General features: G+C 35.4%; 2 protein-coding genes across 3 annotated transcripts; one reads left to right on the top strand and one right to left on the bottom strand.

Moving 5' to 3' along the window:
* Positions 1–7,060: 7,060 nt before the first annotated feature.
* LOC130828791 (uncharacterized) lies at positions 7,061–18,858 on the top strand. 2 transcript variants are annotated; one of them, XM_057694789.1, is made up of 7 exons: positions 7,061–7,529; positions 11,566–11,643; positions 11,740–11,882; positions 13,193–13,263; positions 17,680–17,775; positions 17,958–18,050; positions 18,139–18,858. In XM_057694789.1, exons 1-7 carry the CDS (start codon positions 7,074–7,076, stop codon positions 18,219–18,221), a joined length of 1,020 nt encoding a protein of 339 aa, XP_057550772.1. In that variant the 5' UTR covers positions 7,061–7,073; the 3' UTR covers positions 18,222–18,858. The 2 variants fall into 2 exon arrangements, with proteins under 2 accessions (XP_057550772.1, XP_057550773.1); XM_057694790.1 differs by lacking the exon at positions 11,566–11,643.
* Positions 18,646–20,304, bottom strand: LOC130828521 (receptor-like protein 9DC3). The gene is made up of 4 exons (XM_057694488.1): positions 20,177–20,304; positions 19,794–20,077; positions 19,523–19,707; positions 18,646–19,287 (listed from the first exon to the last, which is right to left on the bottom strand). The coding sequence occupies exons 1-4, from the start codon at positions 20,302–20,304 to the stop codon at positions 18,646–18,648; spliced, it is 1,239 nt and encodes a 412-aa protein (XP_057550471.1).
* Between the last annotated feature and the right edge of the window lie 669 nt (positions 20,305–20,973).

Here is a 20,973-nt window from a genome sequence, read left to right as displayed (position 1 = left end):
ACGACAGTATTTCTTTAGACCTCTATATCGCCACGTGTCTCTCTATGCCTTGGAGCAGATCCAGAATGAGTTTAACCGCATGTTAGAACTGGGTGATTTTGCATTGAACAAATGCGGTTGTGTACTTCAAAAAACCCATGGATTGCCGTGTGCATGTTATTTACAAATGACCATTGGATCACATGGTGCTTTGTATTTGGATGACATTCATGAATTCTGGAGCACTTTGAGGTACACAGAGGTAGGAGACGAACCCAATGAAGAAGTACGAAACGCGAACGCCAATGACAAAGAGTACTTTGAATCTCTGGTCGATGAAGTCCTTAAATCTGATCCCGCTTTTGTTCGCCGAATGGCTGAGGTACTTGATTATGAATTACACCCAGATGGTGCGGATATACCTGAGCCTTACGCTTGTCCACCGAGAAAGGGAAGACCAAGCACTAGTAAAACCATGAGAAGGAGAAAAAGTTCATTTGAATATAGCCGATCATCTTCTCGTGGTCGAGGGTCTAGATCTTCTTCCCGCGGGAGATCAAGTGGCAGATCTAGTGGCCGAGAGACGCAATCTTCAGTAGGAATTAAGTTCAGTTTCAACTTATCCGGTAATTGACTTAATTTTTAGGTTTTTTCATTAATTATTTGTTATTTACGCATATTAACTTAATTTACATTTATTGTAGATGATCCAGGAGGTCGTGATTTCTCACTGTTTCCATGGCCTGATTACATCCCATTCATGCTTCCTCCTTATTAGTTCGACTGGATTGATGTGTTAGGTGATGGTAACTGTGGATTTAGAGCAATTGCCGTCACAGAGCTGGGAGGCGAGGAAGCATGGCCTCTTTTAAGACGTGCTATGAGTATGGAAATGCAAATGAACAGAGCGCAATACCTAACTTTGTATCTATCTCAGGAGTCACTAGACGAGTCAATATTCAGAGTAGGTTCACACACCGATGGACCTGCTCCTTTCATGCACTGGTTCGATGCACCGATGTCTTTCTACTTTGCAGCAACGTTTCTTAACATTGCCATTGCTTATTATGGTGCTGCTGACGGGAATCCGCAATACAACTGTTTGATTCTTCCGTTAAGAAAAGCACAGGCCGCGAGAAGTGTAAACAAACTAATACATATACTTTGGGTTAATCGAAATCATTTTGTTCAACTTTTTATGAACGACGATTCATCCCCTCTGCCGCCGATCCACCCAGGTTGGAAACAAGCAGCTGACAATTTCGCGAAAGATCTTGACACAAATTTCACTACGAGGATTATGCTGTGGAATAATCTACGCGGGTCACACCCACCAACAAATAACACCGCTGACGATGCTGTAAATTTAGATACTCCATAGAATTTATACACGACATTCATTAAAAGTTGAATATAATCCATAATTATACTACATTGTGTGGTGTTAACAATTTATTTATTTCTTTGATTAATAAGAGGAATTTATAATGTTGGTAGACATATATACATGTATATGTGTGATGTGGGTTAGTGTGTATATTTATGTAAAATAAATGCAATCATTGACGAAAATAAATGCAATAAATAATGTAAAATAGTTTCAGTACAGACTATTCAGGGCCTTGCCCTTGATCAATTTGCCATTCATCAAATAAATCTCTACAATCATTAAGGTATATTTCTAAAGCATGTCGTTGACGGGAGTTCAAATCCGCAATCCGCGTAGGTAGTCTTGCCACTGGAGCGAATCGACTGGCCCATTCTTTTGCGAACTGAAAACACAAAAAGACAATGTGCGTTATTAATTCATTAAAAAAAAGAACCTGGAAAAAAAATTGATAATAAAACTCACGTAATCAGATCTGCTCTGACCAGGGCCAGGACCGGAAGCCAGCAATTCGTCTCGGGATATGTACGGGTGCGAGCACACTCTAAACCATTCAACGTAATTAGGTTCAGTCTCTGAAGGAACAGTAGCCCGTCGAAGTCCCTGCTCTACAAGGCGGGCACTGTAGGGGAACCTACTCCACGCCTCCACAAATGCAGCAGTAGAAGAAGGAAAGGTCACGGAGTAGGTTCCGTGTGCCGGTCGAAGAGCCTTGGCTGGTCTAATAGGAGCTGGAGGAATAGACTGCACGAACCCAATCTGTCGCAATGCCCGCTCCGGCAAATACACCTCCACAACATCAAAGCAGGTGATACCCCCGATGACTGTGGTGCGTGGGTGCTCATTCAGCAACGCAGCAGCAGAAAAATTGTAGGGAGTCCATTCAACCTGCATACAGGCCAAGTTAAAAAAAAATTTCCTACAAATAAAAAATAACATGCATGACAAAATGTAATGTAAAATACCTGAGTCTCTGTCATTGAGTCCAGAACCTTGCGGAACTCCATCAACCTGTCTAGCTCGCGACCTACTTTCTTCGGCGTCCACATCTCCGCCCTAGTCATGTTTGGCACATCATCTCGGCGAGGATGAGGGCGGAAAGCGGGGAAGTACTCATAGATCCATGTCTGGAGCAATGTGAGGCATCCAGCAATGGTCTTGCAACCAGCCCTAGATGCCATTCCGAGCTGCCTGTACAAGAACGCCAAGGTCACCGCACCCCAGGCCACGTCCTGTTCATCGTCGTTGACGACAACTATCGGGTGAGGTCGCATGCCAGTCCTGGTCTTATCCGCCAACAAGGTAGAGCCGATGACAGCCATGTAGTACGCTGTGGTCTGGGTATCCAAGGCCTGCGACCTATGACACAGTCGCATCAGTTCAGCAACGCTTATGCATCCGCTGGTGAATGAACCTTTACGTCGAAGCTCAGACAGAGGCTCGCCGACCAGATTGGTGATACCAACCTCCCACTCCGCCTCCGAAGGCTCAGCCGGCAGAGAACCATCAATAGAAATGCCCAATATGCGTTGCACGTCGTGCAACATAATCGTCATCTCTCCCCAGGGCATGTGAAAGGTGTTCGTATCCGGCTGCCACCTCTCGACGAACGCCGATATCAAAGCAGAGTCGATGTGCTGGTGCATAATGACCGGTAGTCGACCGAGGGAAGTGGAAGGTAGAAAATCGACTAGCTCATCGGACATATCCCTCAGTTCGATGATGGACTCCACCGGTCTCTTCCTAAAACGACACTCCAGAATCGGAGGCGTACGCTCGGAGCCGTCATAAATAAGTTTAGCTATGTGCCCGCCATAGCTAGGGATCAGTCGCGTATCTGTCGGCCCCCCGGGCTGGGGTGATGTCACTAACCAGTCCGTGTTAGTGGACTGTGAGGGCCTGCCCCGTGGCGGCTCATTATCGACAAAACTTCCTCCTGCACGCTCAGATGCGGCGGAAGAACTCGGGCCGCCAAGGGCAAATCTGCCGTCGGGGCCACGAACTATAGTCCAGTCCAATGGGGCAGGCTCAGGAGCTTGGAACTGAACATCATCAGCATCATTATCATCATCACTATAAACCCCCCAACTACTCTGGAGGCTATCAGCCTGGTCATCAAAATGAGTACGCACTTGGTTCAGCGTACTCGACCTTTGGGCCTCACTGTGTCTGGCCGCCTCTTCCTGCCTAGCCCTCCTAGCAGAACCCGTGACCCCCCTCTCATGCGGGTCCCCTCTGAGTAAGGTAGGCCTAGAACTATTACCTCTCAACAATTGCCTAAAAAAACCCTTTCCTTTTCCTTGATTACCAGCCATTTTCTACAATTTTTTACGGTTTCATTCAATATTATAAATAATAATATTTCTAAAAACATAATAATCATAAATAAAATATCGAAAAAAATAACATAAAAAACAAAATAATTAATTAATAATACAAACATAAACAATTATATAACAACAAAAAATTAAATTATTATTAACTATCACAATAACAGTAATAACATAAAAAAAATTATATTTATAATAATAATCACCTTTTTTTAAAAAAAATCAAAAAAATTATTAATAATAATCACCTTTTTTTTTTTCCAAAATTAAGTACAATATTAACATTTTATTAAAAAAAATATATAAAATTATTAATAATAATCATGTTTTTTTTTTTATATTTCAAAATTTAAAATTATTATTCCTAAATAAACGGAAAAAAAAAGCAAATTTAAAATAAATAAATAAATAAATTATTTACAATATTAACATTTTATTAAAAAAAATATATAAATTTATTAATAAAAATCAGGTTTTTTTTTTAAATTTCAAACTTTAAATATATTTTTCCTAAATATAAGGAAAAAATAAAATATATATATATATATATATATATATATATATATATATATATATATATATATATATATATATATATATATAATAATCAGTTTTTTTTTTTAAATTTCAATTTTTAAATTTATTACTCCAAAATATACAAAAAATTAAAAAAAAAAAAAAAAAAAAGAAAATGAGTCGCCCAGATCCGGGCGGCTGGACCCCGGTTCAGCCGCCTAAAATTAGGCGACTGAACCGGGGTTCAGCCGCCTAAAATTAGGCGACTGAACCGGGGTTCAGCCGCCCAGATCTGGGCAACTCATTTTCTTTTTTTTTTTTTTTTTTCGTAAAATATAAATAACATATATATACACTTACTAAAAAGAAAATAAATAAACATTACAACATACAAATTTAAACTAATAATTTATAAAACAAAACATAAACATATATTTAATAATAAATAAAAATAACAATAACAATAATAATAATAAAATTAATGATAACAACATTAACATATATTTAATAATACAAAATTAACAATCACAATAATAATAATAAAATTAATAATAATAACATTAACATATATTTAATATTAACAAAAATAACAATACAATAATAATAATAATTAAATTAATAATAATAAAATTAACAAAATACATACGGAAAAAATAAAAAAAAATAAAAAAAAAATTGGAGTCGCCCAGATCTGGGCGACTGGACCCCCGGTTCTATTTTTTTTTTCTGATGATTAAATTTAATTAAAAATAACTTACCTCGATTGATAAATCCCGGATTGAACTTAATTTTTGCTCCCAAATTTTGCATTTGTATGTTGGTTTTTAGTTGTAGTGAGAGAATTTTTAGTGTGAGTGTGGTTTATATAGAAAATTTTAGGTTTAATGGCATAAATGTAATTTTTTCAAAAACCAAGGGCAATATGATAATTTACTAGGGGGTAGCGAAAAAATAAAAAGGGTGACGAATTATAAGAATTGGGAAAAAAAAATGATTTTGTCCCTCTTCACTTCAACTAACAAGCCCACCACCCTTACCTCATCATGCGTGAAACACTACCCTCTCCTCTAATTTAAAAACATAAAATTTAAAAACAGTAGGCACTTAGAACATCTAAAGTTACCCATCAATTTAAAAACATAAAATATAGAAAAAATTACTTAGAATAATTCAATTTTTTTAATGATTTTTCTATAATAATTCTACTTATTGATTAATCATGAATAATCCCAACTTTAAAGGATATTTGCCTAAAGTAAATTTGGGTAACCCGATAACCTGCTATAGTAGGTAACTCACCAAAAAAAATTGAAATTAATTTAAAATTAGAGAAATATTTTGAAAATTCACATTAAAATTTCTACATAATAAAAAAATCATAAATTTTTTTGAACAATTTTTTAATATTTTTTTCGATATTTTATTTTAATTTATCTTTTTTTTTAAAAAAGTAAAACATGCTATATCAAGTCATCCGGTCACCGGGTTTACTCTAGGAAAAACCCCCCTTAAAGTTGGTATTATTCATGGTTAATCAATAGGTGAGATTATTGTAGGAAAATCATAAATACGTTGGATTATTCTAGGTAATTTTTTCTAAAATATATTGCTCCAAATTACAAAAATAAACAAACTTAAACATAATGTTTCAAAATAATACTAGGCAAAATCTATATCTTTTGCAGTGTCTTGAAAAACCGCTTAATTTTTCAAGAAATTAATCACAAAATATGAAACTTTCTGAGTGTGTCTAAATGAAAAAAATAAATCACAAAATTTTATTTCCTTTCATTTTTATTTCCTTCTTTTCTTCACTCTTTAAAATCGTTATCGAAACTTACTATTTAAGTCAATGAAGGACTAAAAACTGCCTAAAATTAAAAAAAAAACTCATGGACAAATGATAGCCTATACGATATGGGTTTGAAAAGTAGTTTTGTAGATAAAATTTGTGAACAAAGGAAAGGATTAATTTCATTTCATCTTGTTGAAGTTTGGTGAGTAATATAGCAATACAGTCTATTAGTCTATAAGTATAAGAGAAATGATTAGATGAAAACAAAAGAAAATTAATGAATAAATTAAACAAAATTTTTTTAGAACCTAGCATGGTTTACACATATCAACACACATGAGTAGCTTTTACAAAACTATGTTTTTGCCTTTTGTTTTACCTTCATGAAGGAAAAATTAGAAGATGAAGTTTGGGTGAAGGAATATGAAAATAAAAGTTATTTCAGTGCGTTTTGAAAGTTAATAAAGTAACGGTTTAATAACATCTCGGTAACAGATTGAGTTTCCTAGATTTTATACCAAACAAAGTGTAACGACTTCACTTACTCTTATCCGTTTCCAAAAGCTAAAAGTTTCATACCAAACACCCCCTTATTATTAACAGAAGTGTTTTTAGTATAAAAAATTGAATCCTTCCACCCCTTAGAAACTACAATAATTATAGCATTGTTTTAAAGGTTGGGGTAAAAAAAAAAAGAAGGTTGAGGTACAAATATGAAAGAGTAGAAGAAATATACTAATGAGATGAAAAAAAAATGTCATTTAAAAAATATGGATGATAATCAAAAATAAAACTATTACAATTTGTACAACTACAAGACCTAAAAAAGAAAATTAATGCTAAGGAATTGAGGGATTACTATATTAGTGTATTCATTTATTATGGGAGACGGTCAACTTAAATTATTAAAAAAACAGCTATATTTCATTGTTTCCTTTTTATATTTTTTACTAATTGATTTTTTATATGGATCCGTTTAACGGTGAGACGATCGGTACTGTTGTTAAATTTTATGATTATTAAAACAAATAAAAACTAAAGACGAGTGGGAGATAGAAGTACAACAATGAAGTTCATGACTCTCTCCTCCTCGCTCAAAGTTACACTACTCCTTTCTCTCTCCTTCACTGCAACATCATCTCTCTCTTCTTCCTCTTTATCCTCAAACCCGAAATCATCATCCTTCCCATTTGCTCGATCTTCATCTTCACCGTCCCCCAAAGCAACAGTTTCCGACTTGCTCTCTCTCCTCGGTCCCAAGAATGCAGTCGATCCAATTGAAGCTCGTCACCTCTGGTCCTGCCTCAAATTCCTTGTTCCTTTAAATTCCTCTTATGAAAAACAGGAAATTTCAGTCAAACGAAGGTCAATGGTTAGTGTTGTTGGTCATCGCACTGAGAGTGAAGAGAATGAATTGATTTGGTGGCCGCCGGCTTCGGTTTTGGAACTCGCTCGACTTTCTGTTGATTCTGGTGGTGATCCTTTTGTTATTCATCGTGCCCTAGATCCTACCATTATACATGTGAGTTTTCTTTTCTGAATAGAAAGTTGTAATTTTGAATTCAATTCCATTTTTGTCTTGGTAAATAATTAGTAAATGTGAATCTTGATTGTGCAGCATTTTTTGTGCAAGATTATGTAATACTCCCTCCTTTCCAATTCTAAGTTCTAGTTTGCTCTATCCATTATTAAAAATTATTAAATAATGTATTAAAGTAGAAGTTTGTATGAACAATGTATTAAGGTATTTTGTATGAACAATGTGGTTGTAAGTCTTTCTTTTGGATTTTATGATGAAGTTGGCATCATCAATGTTATTTCAGTGAACAAACGCAAATTCCATTTTTACAGAGTCATGGCTATAACTGATTGTATAACTGATTGTTCATGGTGTTGGAATGAGAAGCATAATGCTCCTTCTGTCTTAGAGAATGTATAACTTAAGGAACATTGAATGTTGGAATGAGAAGCAGTGACAAAAGAAGTTTACGCCAAAACTAGTAATAAATATATATTGTGGGTCTTTTGCTTGAAGGATAGACTGATATCTTCCTGTAGGACTAGTGCTGTGAAAATTGTGGCTAAGAAGATTTCATCAATAAGCTTTCAAGAACAACTAGCTATTTCAAGAACAGTACACAAATATCATTACATAGCTTTAACAAAGCGTTCATTAAAATTCAACTAAGCAGCTAGCTATTTCAGTACACAAATTCCATTACATCATATTCATAGCAATTCAACTAGCAAAAAAACCAATCACAATCCCATAGCCTAAATACTTCAATCTTCTTTCCAACCTTCCAAATTCCAATGCCCATACCAGTTTTTCTCTCTATTTTCAGCTTTCTTTTTGTCTTCTCAAGCTCTTCGGTGACCCTTTTAATCTCATTTTCTATTCCTTAGAATGCATATTCTTTGCCTCCATACTCAATTTATGTTTTTCATCAATAAGCTTATTTACAACTTCTCTTTGCCAATTAACCACATTTTCATCAATCGATTTGAATTTAAAATTGATTAAGAATAGAATATAAATTAAAATTGATTAATAAATTGTGCTAAAAACCAAATGATAACTTAGTAATGGAAGGGAGGGAGTATGATTTTTGAGCTTTTTTGCGCTTGTCGTGTGAATTTACAAGTGGATTTCTAGGATTCTGATTTTGATAGTAAGGAAGAGTGGTACACTAGTAGACCATGGTCTTTGAACATATGTACTTCTAATTCATAACGGATTAACCTGGTCAACATGGATTTGAGTTAATGGTCTTAAAAGATAAGGATACCACCATATAGGTACCGTTGATATTGTATAGTCCTCCCTCCCGCTCATTTAGCATCATTTGCTATTTTGATTCGTCCAGTTCGTTTTGCATCATTTCTATTTTTGTACAATGGTTCACCACTTCATACATTCCAACTCTCTTTTAATTTGTTTCACCACTTCATACATTCCAACTCTCTTTTAATTTCATTCACACTATTTAATGTTTTTTTTTTCATTTATTGCCAATTATTCACTTTTTTTCTTACACCAAATTTTCTATCTGATGCTAACTCAAAGGAACATCGTAGTATCTTTTATATTGAAATATTTCAATGATTTTGCTACAATTACATTTATGAAAATGTCCTTGTTCTGACAATCTAATTTTTTGTCCTATTCTGTCTGTCCACCTGACCAAATTCATTCTCTGTACTATAGTAGTATCTTACTATTGACAATGCGTCACCCCAAGCTTTGCACATGAGAAACCTTTAGCTGGATCAGAAAACCAAATTCTTCCATCAGGACGAGAAGAAGGTTGAACAAAGTGAAGAATTGATAATAAAAGTGTATAGAATCTACATCTCCTTCGAGGGGACATGACGAAGAAAGAAGGACCACGATGGAGTTTCAGTCATTCCATCCAAGAGTAAAAAGATACTATCGGGGTTAAATGAAGGGAGGATAGACGATATAGTCTAGGAAACAACTCAACCGAAGGTTGAGGGCCCACCCAACAATCCTCCCAAAAGAGAATCTTATTCCCCAATTCAATTTTAAATCTAGTTAACGCCAAGAATTTAGAATGTACAGTTTGGAGTTAAGGGCTGAACCGGAATCCATCTTGGCACACAGGTATGACAACGAGGGAGCACTGGAAGTATTAGTCCAATGGGCTGATCTACCTCAAGTTGAAGCTACTTGGGAGAATGCATCTCTGCTCAATCATCAATTTCCTCAATTTCACCTTGAGGACAAGGTGAAGCTTCTTGCGGGGGGTATTGCCATACCTTTCAATATAATGAGAGGCTGGATCACTTATCAGAGAAGGAAATTAGCAGCTCCAGATCAGAATAGTCTAGCACCATCTTCTGCCGCACCCAAATCTGTTATAACAGAATGATGACATGTGAAGCGAAGTACAATATACAGGCTTTAACAAACTATGGAATATTCTAGGGGGAATGAGTCAGTATTCTGTAAGGGAGGGCAAATCTAAGCTATATATATGTATGTAATTAATGATGATAGCATGAGTGATATTTTGTAAGTTTACCTTTGAGGTAAGGAGTCTCCTGTTGTCTCGAAAAACAGCTCATTGTATTCATCCTTTATCCTTTTTCCTTTAATATACTCTTCCTTGCTCTCTTCTTCTGATATTCTATTTTCTCAAATCGGCTCAGGCCATAGCAACTTCTTCCACCCTAAACTCTTGGGTAAATCTCATGAACAATTTGTTCATAGACTATAAAACCCTCCCAAAGATGCCTGAGTACATGAGATAATCACAAGCAAAAACTCTCACTAATCACACTCATGAAACCCTAGAGATTTCTAGTGTTAAATGTCACTCAAGATGTCTCTTTTGTGGCTCACAATCCTCAATATACAATTGTTCTCCAAACCTTTGAGTAAGCTCTCTTAACGTTGAAATGAAGTTAATGGGTATTGATACTCCCAAGGAATTAGGTGATTTTTTTAAGTTCAATCCGCATATACAGTGCTCGTCCAAGCACTTAAAGCATTTGTCTGCGCACTTAGACATACACAAAGATAATGGCTCTCCAATATATAATGCTTGCTCAAACTTAAGGACTCTTGTCAAAGCAGCTCGTCCAAGCATTTGAAAGGAATGCTCACAGAAGACTACTCGTGCTCCAGCTAAGCCAGCTAGTAGACCCTGCTCTTGTCTAAGTGCTTAGTGAAAGCGCGTAAGTGATATCTCGTGTTATTGCTCACCCATGCCAACAAGTTTCTCTCTCAAGCTCATGCCCTAGCACATGAGAACCTTCTTCCAAGCAACACCATCTTTCCCATGCTGACTACAACACATTCACGCCACTACCACACTTCCATTACAACATACATGGAGTTGATTGTTGATATACACTCAACAATAGCAATGTATTAGAGCTGACTTTGATTGGACCCCATGAAGTGATGGCCTAGGATCGAACTAGCCGTGACCGACATAATTGTGATCAAAGAGTACCTTAGGCATAGTGGGTGTTGAATGTAATGGATTTTAGGCCATAGCAAGGTATGAGACTTGTCACATATTTTGGTTGTATGGACAACTATAAGCTATTATTTATGAAATGGACCTTTTCACTTACTACGCTAGACTCTGTTAAGCTATCTCGGTGATCTATAACACATTCTTGCTATCATTCTCCTCTCAAATTGCTATTAATTTCTACAATACCTTCCATATTAATATACTTCATAATTTTCTTGCTAAATGTAATCTGGCTTGAGCATGCTTAATTTCTCATCTTATCTTGGAAATTTTGGTTAGGTCAATATTTTCTTGAATGAGCATTGTTGGTACTAATCCTATAAGCAGAATGAATCAATAGCACTTCTTAAGTGAAGAAATATTTAAATGTACGCTGCTGAAAATATAGTGAAATGTGTTTTTAATCTGCATATCATGTTTCACTTTTGGTTTTCATGAACTTCTTGATATATTATTTTAATGGTGTAAAAACATTTCATAATCGATGTACGTGGTTGAGACATTGGACAGCCTGCATGTGATATTATAATTCTGATGGCCATGTATTAGGTGCCTGACGTTGAAGGATCAACAGAATGTAATTGTGTGTTAACTAGATATCCCTATAGCTGGCGCTTCATAAATAAGGTTTGTACAAACTGAGATATCAGTTTTTAGCTGCTTTATCACGTCTATGTTCTGCTTTATTTTCACAGATCATCTGAGTTAGAATTCTATCTGCAGGAGTTGAATGCGTACCTTGTTTTCTTATTTGAAATGATTGCAACCCGTGGTCCAAGGGTTGGACTGAATGTTTCATTGAGTCGCTATGACTTTTTTCATGGTCACCTCTTTCTTGCCAAAGACACTGGTAGACTTGGAATATTGTAAGTTAAGAAACTTTATCCAACTTCATTTTTCAATAAATGACAAGGTTTTTAACTTTTTATGGCTGATAAGTGCATTCTTAAGCTGTTAAACTGAACTTCATACGACAACTAAATCTAATTGGATAAATACGTAAGTTTCTAACTGAAGCTTTACACATGACTTAAATATTGGGCTAAAAACTGCATCCCATATTCTCATGAATCATGATAATAGTTATCTTTTGCAAAACAGACATCTTTTGACCCTAGAATCATATCTTAGAGTTATACCTGGGCTTTTCAATATGATAAATTGGTGATCCTATTAATTGTTTTATATTATGGCAGGATGTAGTTGTATGCATTAGAAATGCGTTTATATGGACCTAAATTTGAACCTACAAATCACTCTCAAGTAAAATAGGCTTCTATTAAATTATTATTTTCATTTGCGTGGCTCTTGACATGATTCTGTTCTGTTTATTTTTGTTTTGTTTGACAATATACTCTCCTTTTTGTACTTGTTATTTGGTTGAAAAGTCTGGAAAGTGGTTTTTTTGGATTACATTAACTTGATGGTTTTTGACTTGGGTATCTATTGGGTGAGGCGTGGTTTTGGGGATGATGGACTGTGTAATGCAGCTTTGAGACTAAATTACTCAAGGTGCACGGGCTAGTGGGTGGAGGAGATCTACCTTCTGGTGTAAGACCATTCACTGAATTCTAGAGTGTTTCTAGACCTTTGCTTAACTACTTGGAGTTTAGTACTTTGCTTCACTTTGATGGGGTCCAACTCTACTTTGCTTCAAGAACGAATTGTGAAACTCTTGGAGAATGGAATGTATATGAGGTCTATGACTGAAGTGATCTTTTGGTCTATCCATTTATGAAGTATTTGAAGTAAATGTCAGATAGATGAGGATGAGTTTTTTAGTAGATTTGTTTTTTTATTTGCACATTTTTTGTGTTAACTGACAGGTAAGCTTGGATTAGAACAACTACAACTTTCGAGATCAATTATGATGATAATGCCTTTTGACAAGATTTTTGGGTAGTGGAGCTTGATAAGTTGAGAGGATTTCCTCTATTAGATGAGATGCACTGATGATTTGTAATGGACATTTAGGTGTCTTTATTTACTAGAGGTTCCTCCTGACAAAATTGAAGGTTATTGAGTTTATATTGCTGGAGGTAGGCGAGGAGGGATCCCTTGACTGATAAGAGTGTGATTTCTGTGTTTGTCATTAGGTGCTCTTTTTTTTTTTTTTTTTTTTTTTTTAATTTTTTTTTCTGATTTCTTTAATGGTCTATTCGCCAAATTCTGGCAGGTTTCATGCTAAGGAATACCCAGCCTATGACAAAGAAGTCTTCCCATTTTACATGGGGTACTGTCAAACAGGTCGGTAATTGTAGCAAATATTTCCTGGGAACTTCTTGTTTAATGATTAGAACTTTGATTCTTCAATATATCAAACCGCACCAACATTCTTCTGCTTTTGATAACATATTTCGGGTTCAATAAATTTTAAATTCAAAAGCTAGGCAAAGCTTTGCACACCTTAGAATATCGGGCTTGATAATATCCCCAACAAGCGGAAGGCTTCACCATTAGCAAAGCTTGAGTTTAATACTCAATGAGTCTTGAACAGAGTCATGATCCAAAAGAATAATATGTCTTAAACCATGCTTTCATGGGTCTATTAAGAATTGCGACTAAAATTCTGTAGTAAACTTCAGCACAGTAGTCTTGGAACCAAATTGGATATAAGGTGATGTGGTCGTGCTTTCTAGAAACCAGATGGGAGGATGCCTTATCTGTCCAGGTTTTGTGGATCACTCATATTGTTTCTCAACTCCTAGATTTTCGAAAAGTAGGACCATACCGTAAAAACAAGGCTGCATCGCATCGCTTCGACCGCATTGTAAAGGTTTTCAAAACCTACATGTTGTTATTTTCCACGTTGTAAAGGTGTAAAAAACCGCGTTTTAGGCCATATTAAGGGATATCTTATGATTCAACGATAATCGCATCAGTCCCGTTACTGCATCATATTCCAGTATCGCGATCACGAACGTTACCGCTTTTTTACACTACGAGTAGGACAAAGATTGGTGAAGACTTGAACTAGCTATGATTGTATAAGCCACACATTTAGAGATGGTCATTCGTCGGATCCTGGTTAGGTCCAACACACCCATACCTAAATTCAAACCAAAACCCAAACTGGCAGGTTCAAGGGGTTATGGTTCCTAATTGTGTCTTAATCTTAATTGTTCTTAGTCCACTTTCTTAGAATCAATGGGGCATGCCAGTTTTTTTCTTCATTTTTGGTAAATGAATGAATTTAATTGCCAAAGAACCAAAACCATTTACCGAACCCTTGAGGGAGGGGACGAACCATCTAGAATAAATGTTTATATGCTTCATACCGAGCCTGGCAAATAACACATAAAGGGCAGATATTCTTGTTATTAGCAGTTAATCTATTCCTTGTCATCAATCTTTGCTAGAAAGCCAACGAACAGATAAAACTTAGGCACTTCACATTTGTTCCATACGAAGCTAGCCCGCTCTCTCTCCTGATCACAAGTAATCATTCTGCTATAGTATGCTTGATACTATTTGGAACAGTAGTTATCTGCTCATGCAACCCCAAAAAATCCTTCATTTATCCTTCACCTTACCTAATTTTTAAACATCCAATTAGTTTGAGTAGGAACAGCAAGATCCCACCAAATTGAGTTGGCATGTCAAAGTTTGCTTACATATGTCTCATCTAAATCTGAGAATATGCCATGCATACTTAACAATACCGAGGTGAAATGTAAAATTCTTGCTCATTTGACGCTGCATTTGGATAATATTACGCCACTACTTAACAATACCCATGTTTGGAAAGTGTAGCGCGTCGCCTGGTTTTCAATAGCGCACTTAAGGGAAGCGCCTTAGGTGGGCGCCTTTTTAAGGCTAGGAGAAATGGTTTTTTAAAGCGAGCACCTATGTCAATTGTCTTAGAGTTTAAGGGTGTCTTTTTAAGGCTAGGAGAAATGGTTTTTTAAAGTGATGCGGGCATTTTTCTCTTCTCTTTATTTCTCTCTTTCTTTTTTTCTCCCTGTTTTTTAAGTTTTTGATTAACTTTTTCCCCTGAGTTTAAGGGTGTCTTTCACTCAAACTCTAGTGCCTAGAGTCTAGGTTTTGGGGTCCTTAGCGCCTTACGGAGTCTTGCGCCTTTTCAAACGAAGGCATGTCACCGAGTAGGTGACGCCTCATGTTATTTTGAATTTGTCTCATAACTTGTTTCTACTACTTAATTTATTTTTCATTTCATCTATCAATATCTTTTTCTCTAGAAGTGCGTTCAAGGAAAATCATTTTCTCGATTCCCCATCTCACTCTACTTTGAATAGTTGCTTGCCTTCTTAAAATATGTCTCCTCTCATTTGTTTTAAAGCTATAGTTCACAAATGCCTCTCCAACTGAGTGCCGCAATCTTTTCCTACAAGCACTACAACTAAAACCAACCAAAGATGCTTTGTTATCTCTATGAGGTGTTAATAATCTTTCACTAGAATCCTAGAGAGACTTGACAAAAAGTTAAAGTTCAAGGAGGCACTTATGATTTAACTAAATGAAGCTCAAGAAACATGCAGGTCAGACTATAAAATCTCCTTGCAAAAAATTGTAAGCACAAGGAGGTATTGAACAGAAGGCACCCCTGGAAACAGAAACCCCAGGCTACCAAGATGAACCTATTGCATAAATTTTCTGCTTTTTATAGAACACTTTTGTCCTTACCCACCACAAGATCGACACAAACATGTAATTGAGGATAAGTAAAGAGAGAAGATAGAAAAACTAACAAGGTATGGAAAAGGGAGCCCCTAGACATGATGTAAATAAGGCTACATCCATGCAGGACTGCAGGAGAGAGGTCACGACTTGATCAACAAAATGCAAATTTTGAGACCATAACAGGTAACAAGTAATACATGGAAACACTCTATGAAAATGAGAAAATCTGAACAGAATGAGCAGAAAAAAACTCTTATGTAGTTCGTATGATGATATAGAAAGACACTTAGAAACTCGAGGTTTGCAAAATATAGTGTTTAACAGTTACTTGAGCTATTATTTGTCTTGTTATCTTGGCCAAGAGTTTATGCAATACATGAATCGGAAATAATTCTGGACATTTTTGATTGGATAGGAAAAGGTCATGATGGAAAATGAATCTGAATAATCAATAAGGGTGGTGGAATACCCTAAAAGGGGTTGAATAGAGTATAATAACTTTTCACTGATAACAAGTCAGTTTGGGCCTTGGAACTAAATACAAAAATGTGTTTTGCGGAATATGTTTGAGACTTGTTTGAGCAAATGAAAAACAGAAAGTAAAAGTGCGAGATAAAGAACACAATGATTTATAGAGTTCAGTCCTCTCTTGAGCTTTTCCTTAACTCGCAAGATTTGGGTAAAGGCACTTTTTTCACATTCACCTAGAGTTCTAGATTACAAGTCTTAGAAGAAGGTTATACTTATCTTCTAAACAACTCTCCGTAGTCACAATGCTACCAAACTAGACACTATTCCTGAATGAAAGACACTTTTTTTTCTCTTTTTCTTACAATGAATAAGATAGAATTTTACACAACTTATAATGAAAATTACTCTTAGAAAAATACAAGCAAACCCAAAGAAAGTATTCTTGTATGTAGAGCTCGAGAGTTATTCTCTATGAAGGATTCTTCGAAGGCTTGAAAGACATGCGATTGAGAGCTTTTTGATAGAGTTGTGTTGTTGTTGTGTGTCTTTCATTGAGCTTCATCTTCAATTTAAATAGCTTTTGAAGCTAGAATTCTCAACGGCTACTTGCCTAAACTGGATCAGTCGAGGCTTTGAAATGAGCAGCCGAAACTTTGCATCCTAGGAAAGTTTCCTACAAAACTTTGTTAGCATAACACATATTATGGCAGTAGGATTAATCAGAATTATTTCCTTAGAATAAATAATCTCTTGCTTAGAATAGATAATGCAATGATTATATGCCAATGTGAATTACCTCTTATCTATGACAAGTATATGAATAAAGTCGGTTTTAAGGATATTTCCATATGTTGTGAGATCTTCTAAAAACAAACATAGAAAGCGTTCTGCTCTGACTTGGTATTTGGGGATAATGATTTACAAAGGGGTAATTAGGAAATTACCATATTAGGAGTAACTAGGAGAATAAGCTAATTTTAAGTGTTAGTTTTCTTATAAATAAGAGGGATGAGAGGCTCATTAGTATCAAGAAAGCAGTAAACACATTGTGGGTGGGTTTTTATACTCATTAGGGATCTCAAGCGTCTCGAGTAGCTTGATCTATCTTTTCTTGTTATGCTTTTAGGGTTATAATCTTTCTTTTATCATTCAATCAATAGTATAATTTCTCTTTTTGTCCTTTTAATCTTTCAATTCCAATTTTACTGTTTTGGTGAATTAATCAGTTCATAGCACGTTGGAAGATAATGAAATTAGGCAAAATACGTTTGCCATCAATGAAGCGAACGGCTATAGCCTATAATATAAGTTATAAACTTATATTTCATGCTACGTAAACATACAAATCACAAGGAATAATAGCATATGAAACTTAACCATTAATCAACAACAAACGTAGGCTTTTGTCTAACTCACTCAAGGGGTCAAGTCAACAAAATCAAAAGGATAATCTGATTTGTTTTGTCCTCCCAACTGTTTGAATGATAATCATATATTAGAGTGATGCTTTGATGTTCTAGTTGTCTAATAAAGTTTAATCAACTTTCGCAGGATCAGATGTCACATATGACAGTACAATGAACCTGCGGAATATTCTTTGGTTGGCTCCAATGCCGAGCACTTCAAGTGAAGTTTGGGATTCACCTGGTACTTCTACATTCACATTCCTGCGTATTCTCAAGCAAACAAGATCCAAACCTGAGCTTTATTTTGACCTTCACTAACATATTAACTTAAACTGTTGTTTTGTATCATTGGAAAACTCGACTACCAATAATCGTTTTCTGCTAGATTTATCACTCGGTCTTGTAATTACCTTTCAATCACAGGTATCTTGGTTGTTTTGGATGCTCGTCCGGATGGGATTATTTACCGAGATCTCATTCCTGATTATGTGAAAATTGCACGGACATTATATGAAGGTATGGCTCTTTTCGATCTTTAAACTAGTGTTCTGTGTTGTTCTTCGTAAGAGATATTTTATGATTTGAAGTTATTCACACCATACAGATGATTTTGGAGAAGTAGCTGTGGATGTCAATTACCTAAATGTTGGACGTTCATCCTCAAATTATCAGATTTTCATTTGTTAATCGTCATTAGGAATTCAAGATTCAACTACACTAGCTAATTACTTCTCTGCGTGTATATTTTATTGTTCTGTTTATCATGCGTAAATTACTTGAGAGTAACTAAATACAACAATACATCTTTCAATTGTTTTTTCTTTTTTTTTCAAAATTATGAAAGGATCTCTCCTAATAATATCAATGATAATTGCTTGTTTACACAATATTGCAACTTTGATTTATTGATCAAGACTTTATCCCTATCACCTGAACAAGAAAAATAAAACTTATTAGTTCTCAACATAATTTATATTTATATTTACTATCAATATCAACAAAAGAACAATTGAATTCATACCTCTCAATTTACTCCCTTACAATTCTTTGCTTTCTTCCACGTCAACCAAAATACTTATCACGAAAATCAGTCAAAGCACATTCTATGGTGTTAGCCAATCTGATAAACCAAAACGGTTTTCCCATCGAGAGCATATAGTAACCCCACCACCACACCACTTGTAAATCCCATTACAATGATTTTCCACATTGACAATACACTTTTACCATCTTCACTGCTTCCGATATTGTTCGGAGATGGCTCATGACTCCCTCCACACTCGGGTAATGGTGTACCGCACAATCTAAGATTACCCTGGTATGAATCGGCTGAGTATGTGTTGAAGTTGTTCCCTTCTGGTATAAGTCCTTCTAGTTTGTTGTCGGATACATTGAAAACTTCAAGGAACGTCAAAGCAACTAGTTCTTGAGGGATGTGTCCAGACAGCAAGTTGGAAGATACGTCCAAACTCTCGAGGTGGGACAACATGGAAATGGATTTAGGGATGCGTTTAGTAAGACGGTTGTGAGAGAGATTTAGGCCGTTAGTTGAAATCAATTCTCCTATACATTCAGGAATCTCCCCCTCGAACGCATTGTTTGATAGATCTAAATATGAGGATGTTGTAATTACCTTCTCAAAGTTAGTCTCATGTGCTTTAAATGCTAACACAATCTTAAGATTGATTGCACTTAACTTTGTGCATTGTGCCAAGGATCGCGGTAGTTGCCCATGTAACTGAGACATCTCTATCTATTGAGACATCTCTCAGCCACATGGGAAATTCTCCTTCAATATTATGTGTTAGATAACATTTATACTTTCAATTTATTAGGCATGGTGGTTGGTGATTCAATTATGATCACAGATAGCCCACTGCTTGATACTGAAATTCCTATGAGATTTGGAAGGCTAGAAAAAATGGTATGAAGGCAAATACATACCACCACTGAAGTTGTTAGAACTAAGGTCAATATTTTCCAATTACTTCAAGTTGAACAACCAATTTGGTATCTCTCCAACGGAATGATTGTTGGCCAAGTCTAGTTGAGTTAAAACTTGAGAGCTTGGCTGTGTTCATTGAAGATTCAGAAATGTTCCACACCCACATTGGAATTCTCCCACTTAGACTACTATTTGATACATCCAATGATCTCAAATGTTTTAATTGGCCTATTAAATGGAGGGAGTTTGAAGAGATTAGGGTGGAACTAAGATCTAATATTTCCAAGGGGCTACTACAATTATTCGGTGACTACCTTCATTCGCTCCAAGATCAAGAATCTTCTGGTGTGATAGATTAAAAATGGAAGGAGGCAACTCTCCTTGTAAATTGCATAGCATCAAATAAAGTTCTGTTAGTAAAGACAAGTTTGTGATTGATTGAAGGAATCGTGAATCAAGCTGAATTTTGTTGAGATACAAAAATCTCAACGTTGTTAGGTTGTGAAATATCGTAATGGAATTTTGAATTTGAAGACAAACATTATATGATAAATCAAGGGAGGTTAATTTAGAGAGTTGGGCTAACTCAAGAGGAACCCTGCCAGAAAAATTTGAATAGGAAAGAGTAAGGAATTTAATAAAACTGAACTGGCCAAATTTAGGTGAAATAGTGGATTCAGAGAAATCATTTCAAGACAAGTTAAGGCTCTGAAGGTGATAAAGTTGAAAAAGGGTACTATTAGATGAAATGATAGCCTTAATTCCATTGTTAAAAAGGTTAACAACAATTACCCGGTGACATCTTATTCCTTCCCATTCTTCCATGATCTTGTTGCATTGTTATAAGGGTATAATTGATCAGGTTGTTCAAAGGTGAAGGACAATGCATTATAGTCATCTTTGTGGCAAGAAGAGAGAATGGAAGATTTATTATAGGGAGAAGATAAAGAAGTGAGTAACAAATTACTTAAATTAAGGCAAATAAACACTATTAGGAAAGGAGTTAACATATTTTTAGTTATGTTTTTTGATATTCTAGTTGAGTTCATAATCTCAATTTATAGATGCAAAGGTACTAAGGTTGTGTCACATTGTCTTATTCTAGACAAAATACATTTTCCTTCGTTCAAAAGAGGGGTTTGTTGAGATGAGTTTTCCTTTTTTGATTACACTAATTTTTAATTGAGATTGTCTTGTGGTGAGATTATCTCTATTAGGCTGATTCAATATACATTTCCTGTCTTAAATTAATGACTTATAATGTTAAAGTGATCACTTATAGTTTTAAAAGTAATCATTTTTTATAGTTTTAGAGTAATTACATATAACCGATCACTTACGATCTTAAAGTAATCAATTAAAGAAATGGGCTAACATATGGGCCCGTCTCATGGTGAGACGGTCTCATACAAGACGAGCTGATTATACATATTGCAATTATTATACGAGAAAAAAATATTCTTGTGGGATCTTTTTTATTCGTCTCTTTGCATA

This window comes from Amaranthus tricolor, chromosome 12, assembly GCF_026212465.1.
Source record: "Amaranthus tricolor cultivar Red isolate AtriRed21 chromosome 12, ASM2621246v1, whole genome shotgun sequence".
Taxonomy (NCBI): Eukaryota; Viridiplantae; Streptophyta; class Magnoliopsida; order Caryophyllales; family Amaranthaceae; genus Amaranthus; species Amaranthus tricolor.
Note: the sequence above shows the minus strand (reverse complement) of the source record. Positions and strands in the feature narration are given on the sequence as shown.

Excerpts from the sequence above, each read along its gene's own strand:
- LOC130828791 (XM_057694789.1), top strand. The coding sequence starts at position 7,074 with ATGAAGTTCATGACTCTCTCCTCCTCGCTCAAAGTTACACTACTCCTT. Across the intron at positions 7,530-11,565 it reads TAGATCCTACCATTATACAT|GTGCCTGACGTTGAAGGATC; the intron begins GTGAGTTTTCTT and ends GCCATGTATTAG. Across the intron at positions 13,264-17,679 it reads CATGGGGTACTGTCAAACAG|GATCAGATGTCACATATGAC; the intron begins GTCGGTAATTGT and ends CAACTTTCGCAG.
- LOC130828521 (XM_057694488.1), bottom strand. The coding sequence starts at position 20,304 with ATGGAAGAATGGGAAGGAATAAGATGTCACCGGGTAATTGTTGTTAAC. Across the intron at positions 20,078-20,176 it reads CACCTTCAGAGCCTTAACTT|GGTTCCTCTTGAGTTAGCCC; the intron begins GTCTTGAAATGA and ends TTTTTCTGGCAG. Across the intron at positions 19,708-19,793 it reads TGATCTTGGAGCGAATGAAG|GCCAATTAAAACATTTGAGA; the intron begins GTAGTCACCGAA and ends TCCATTTAATAG.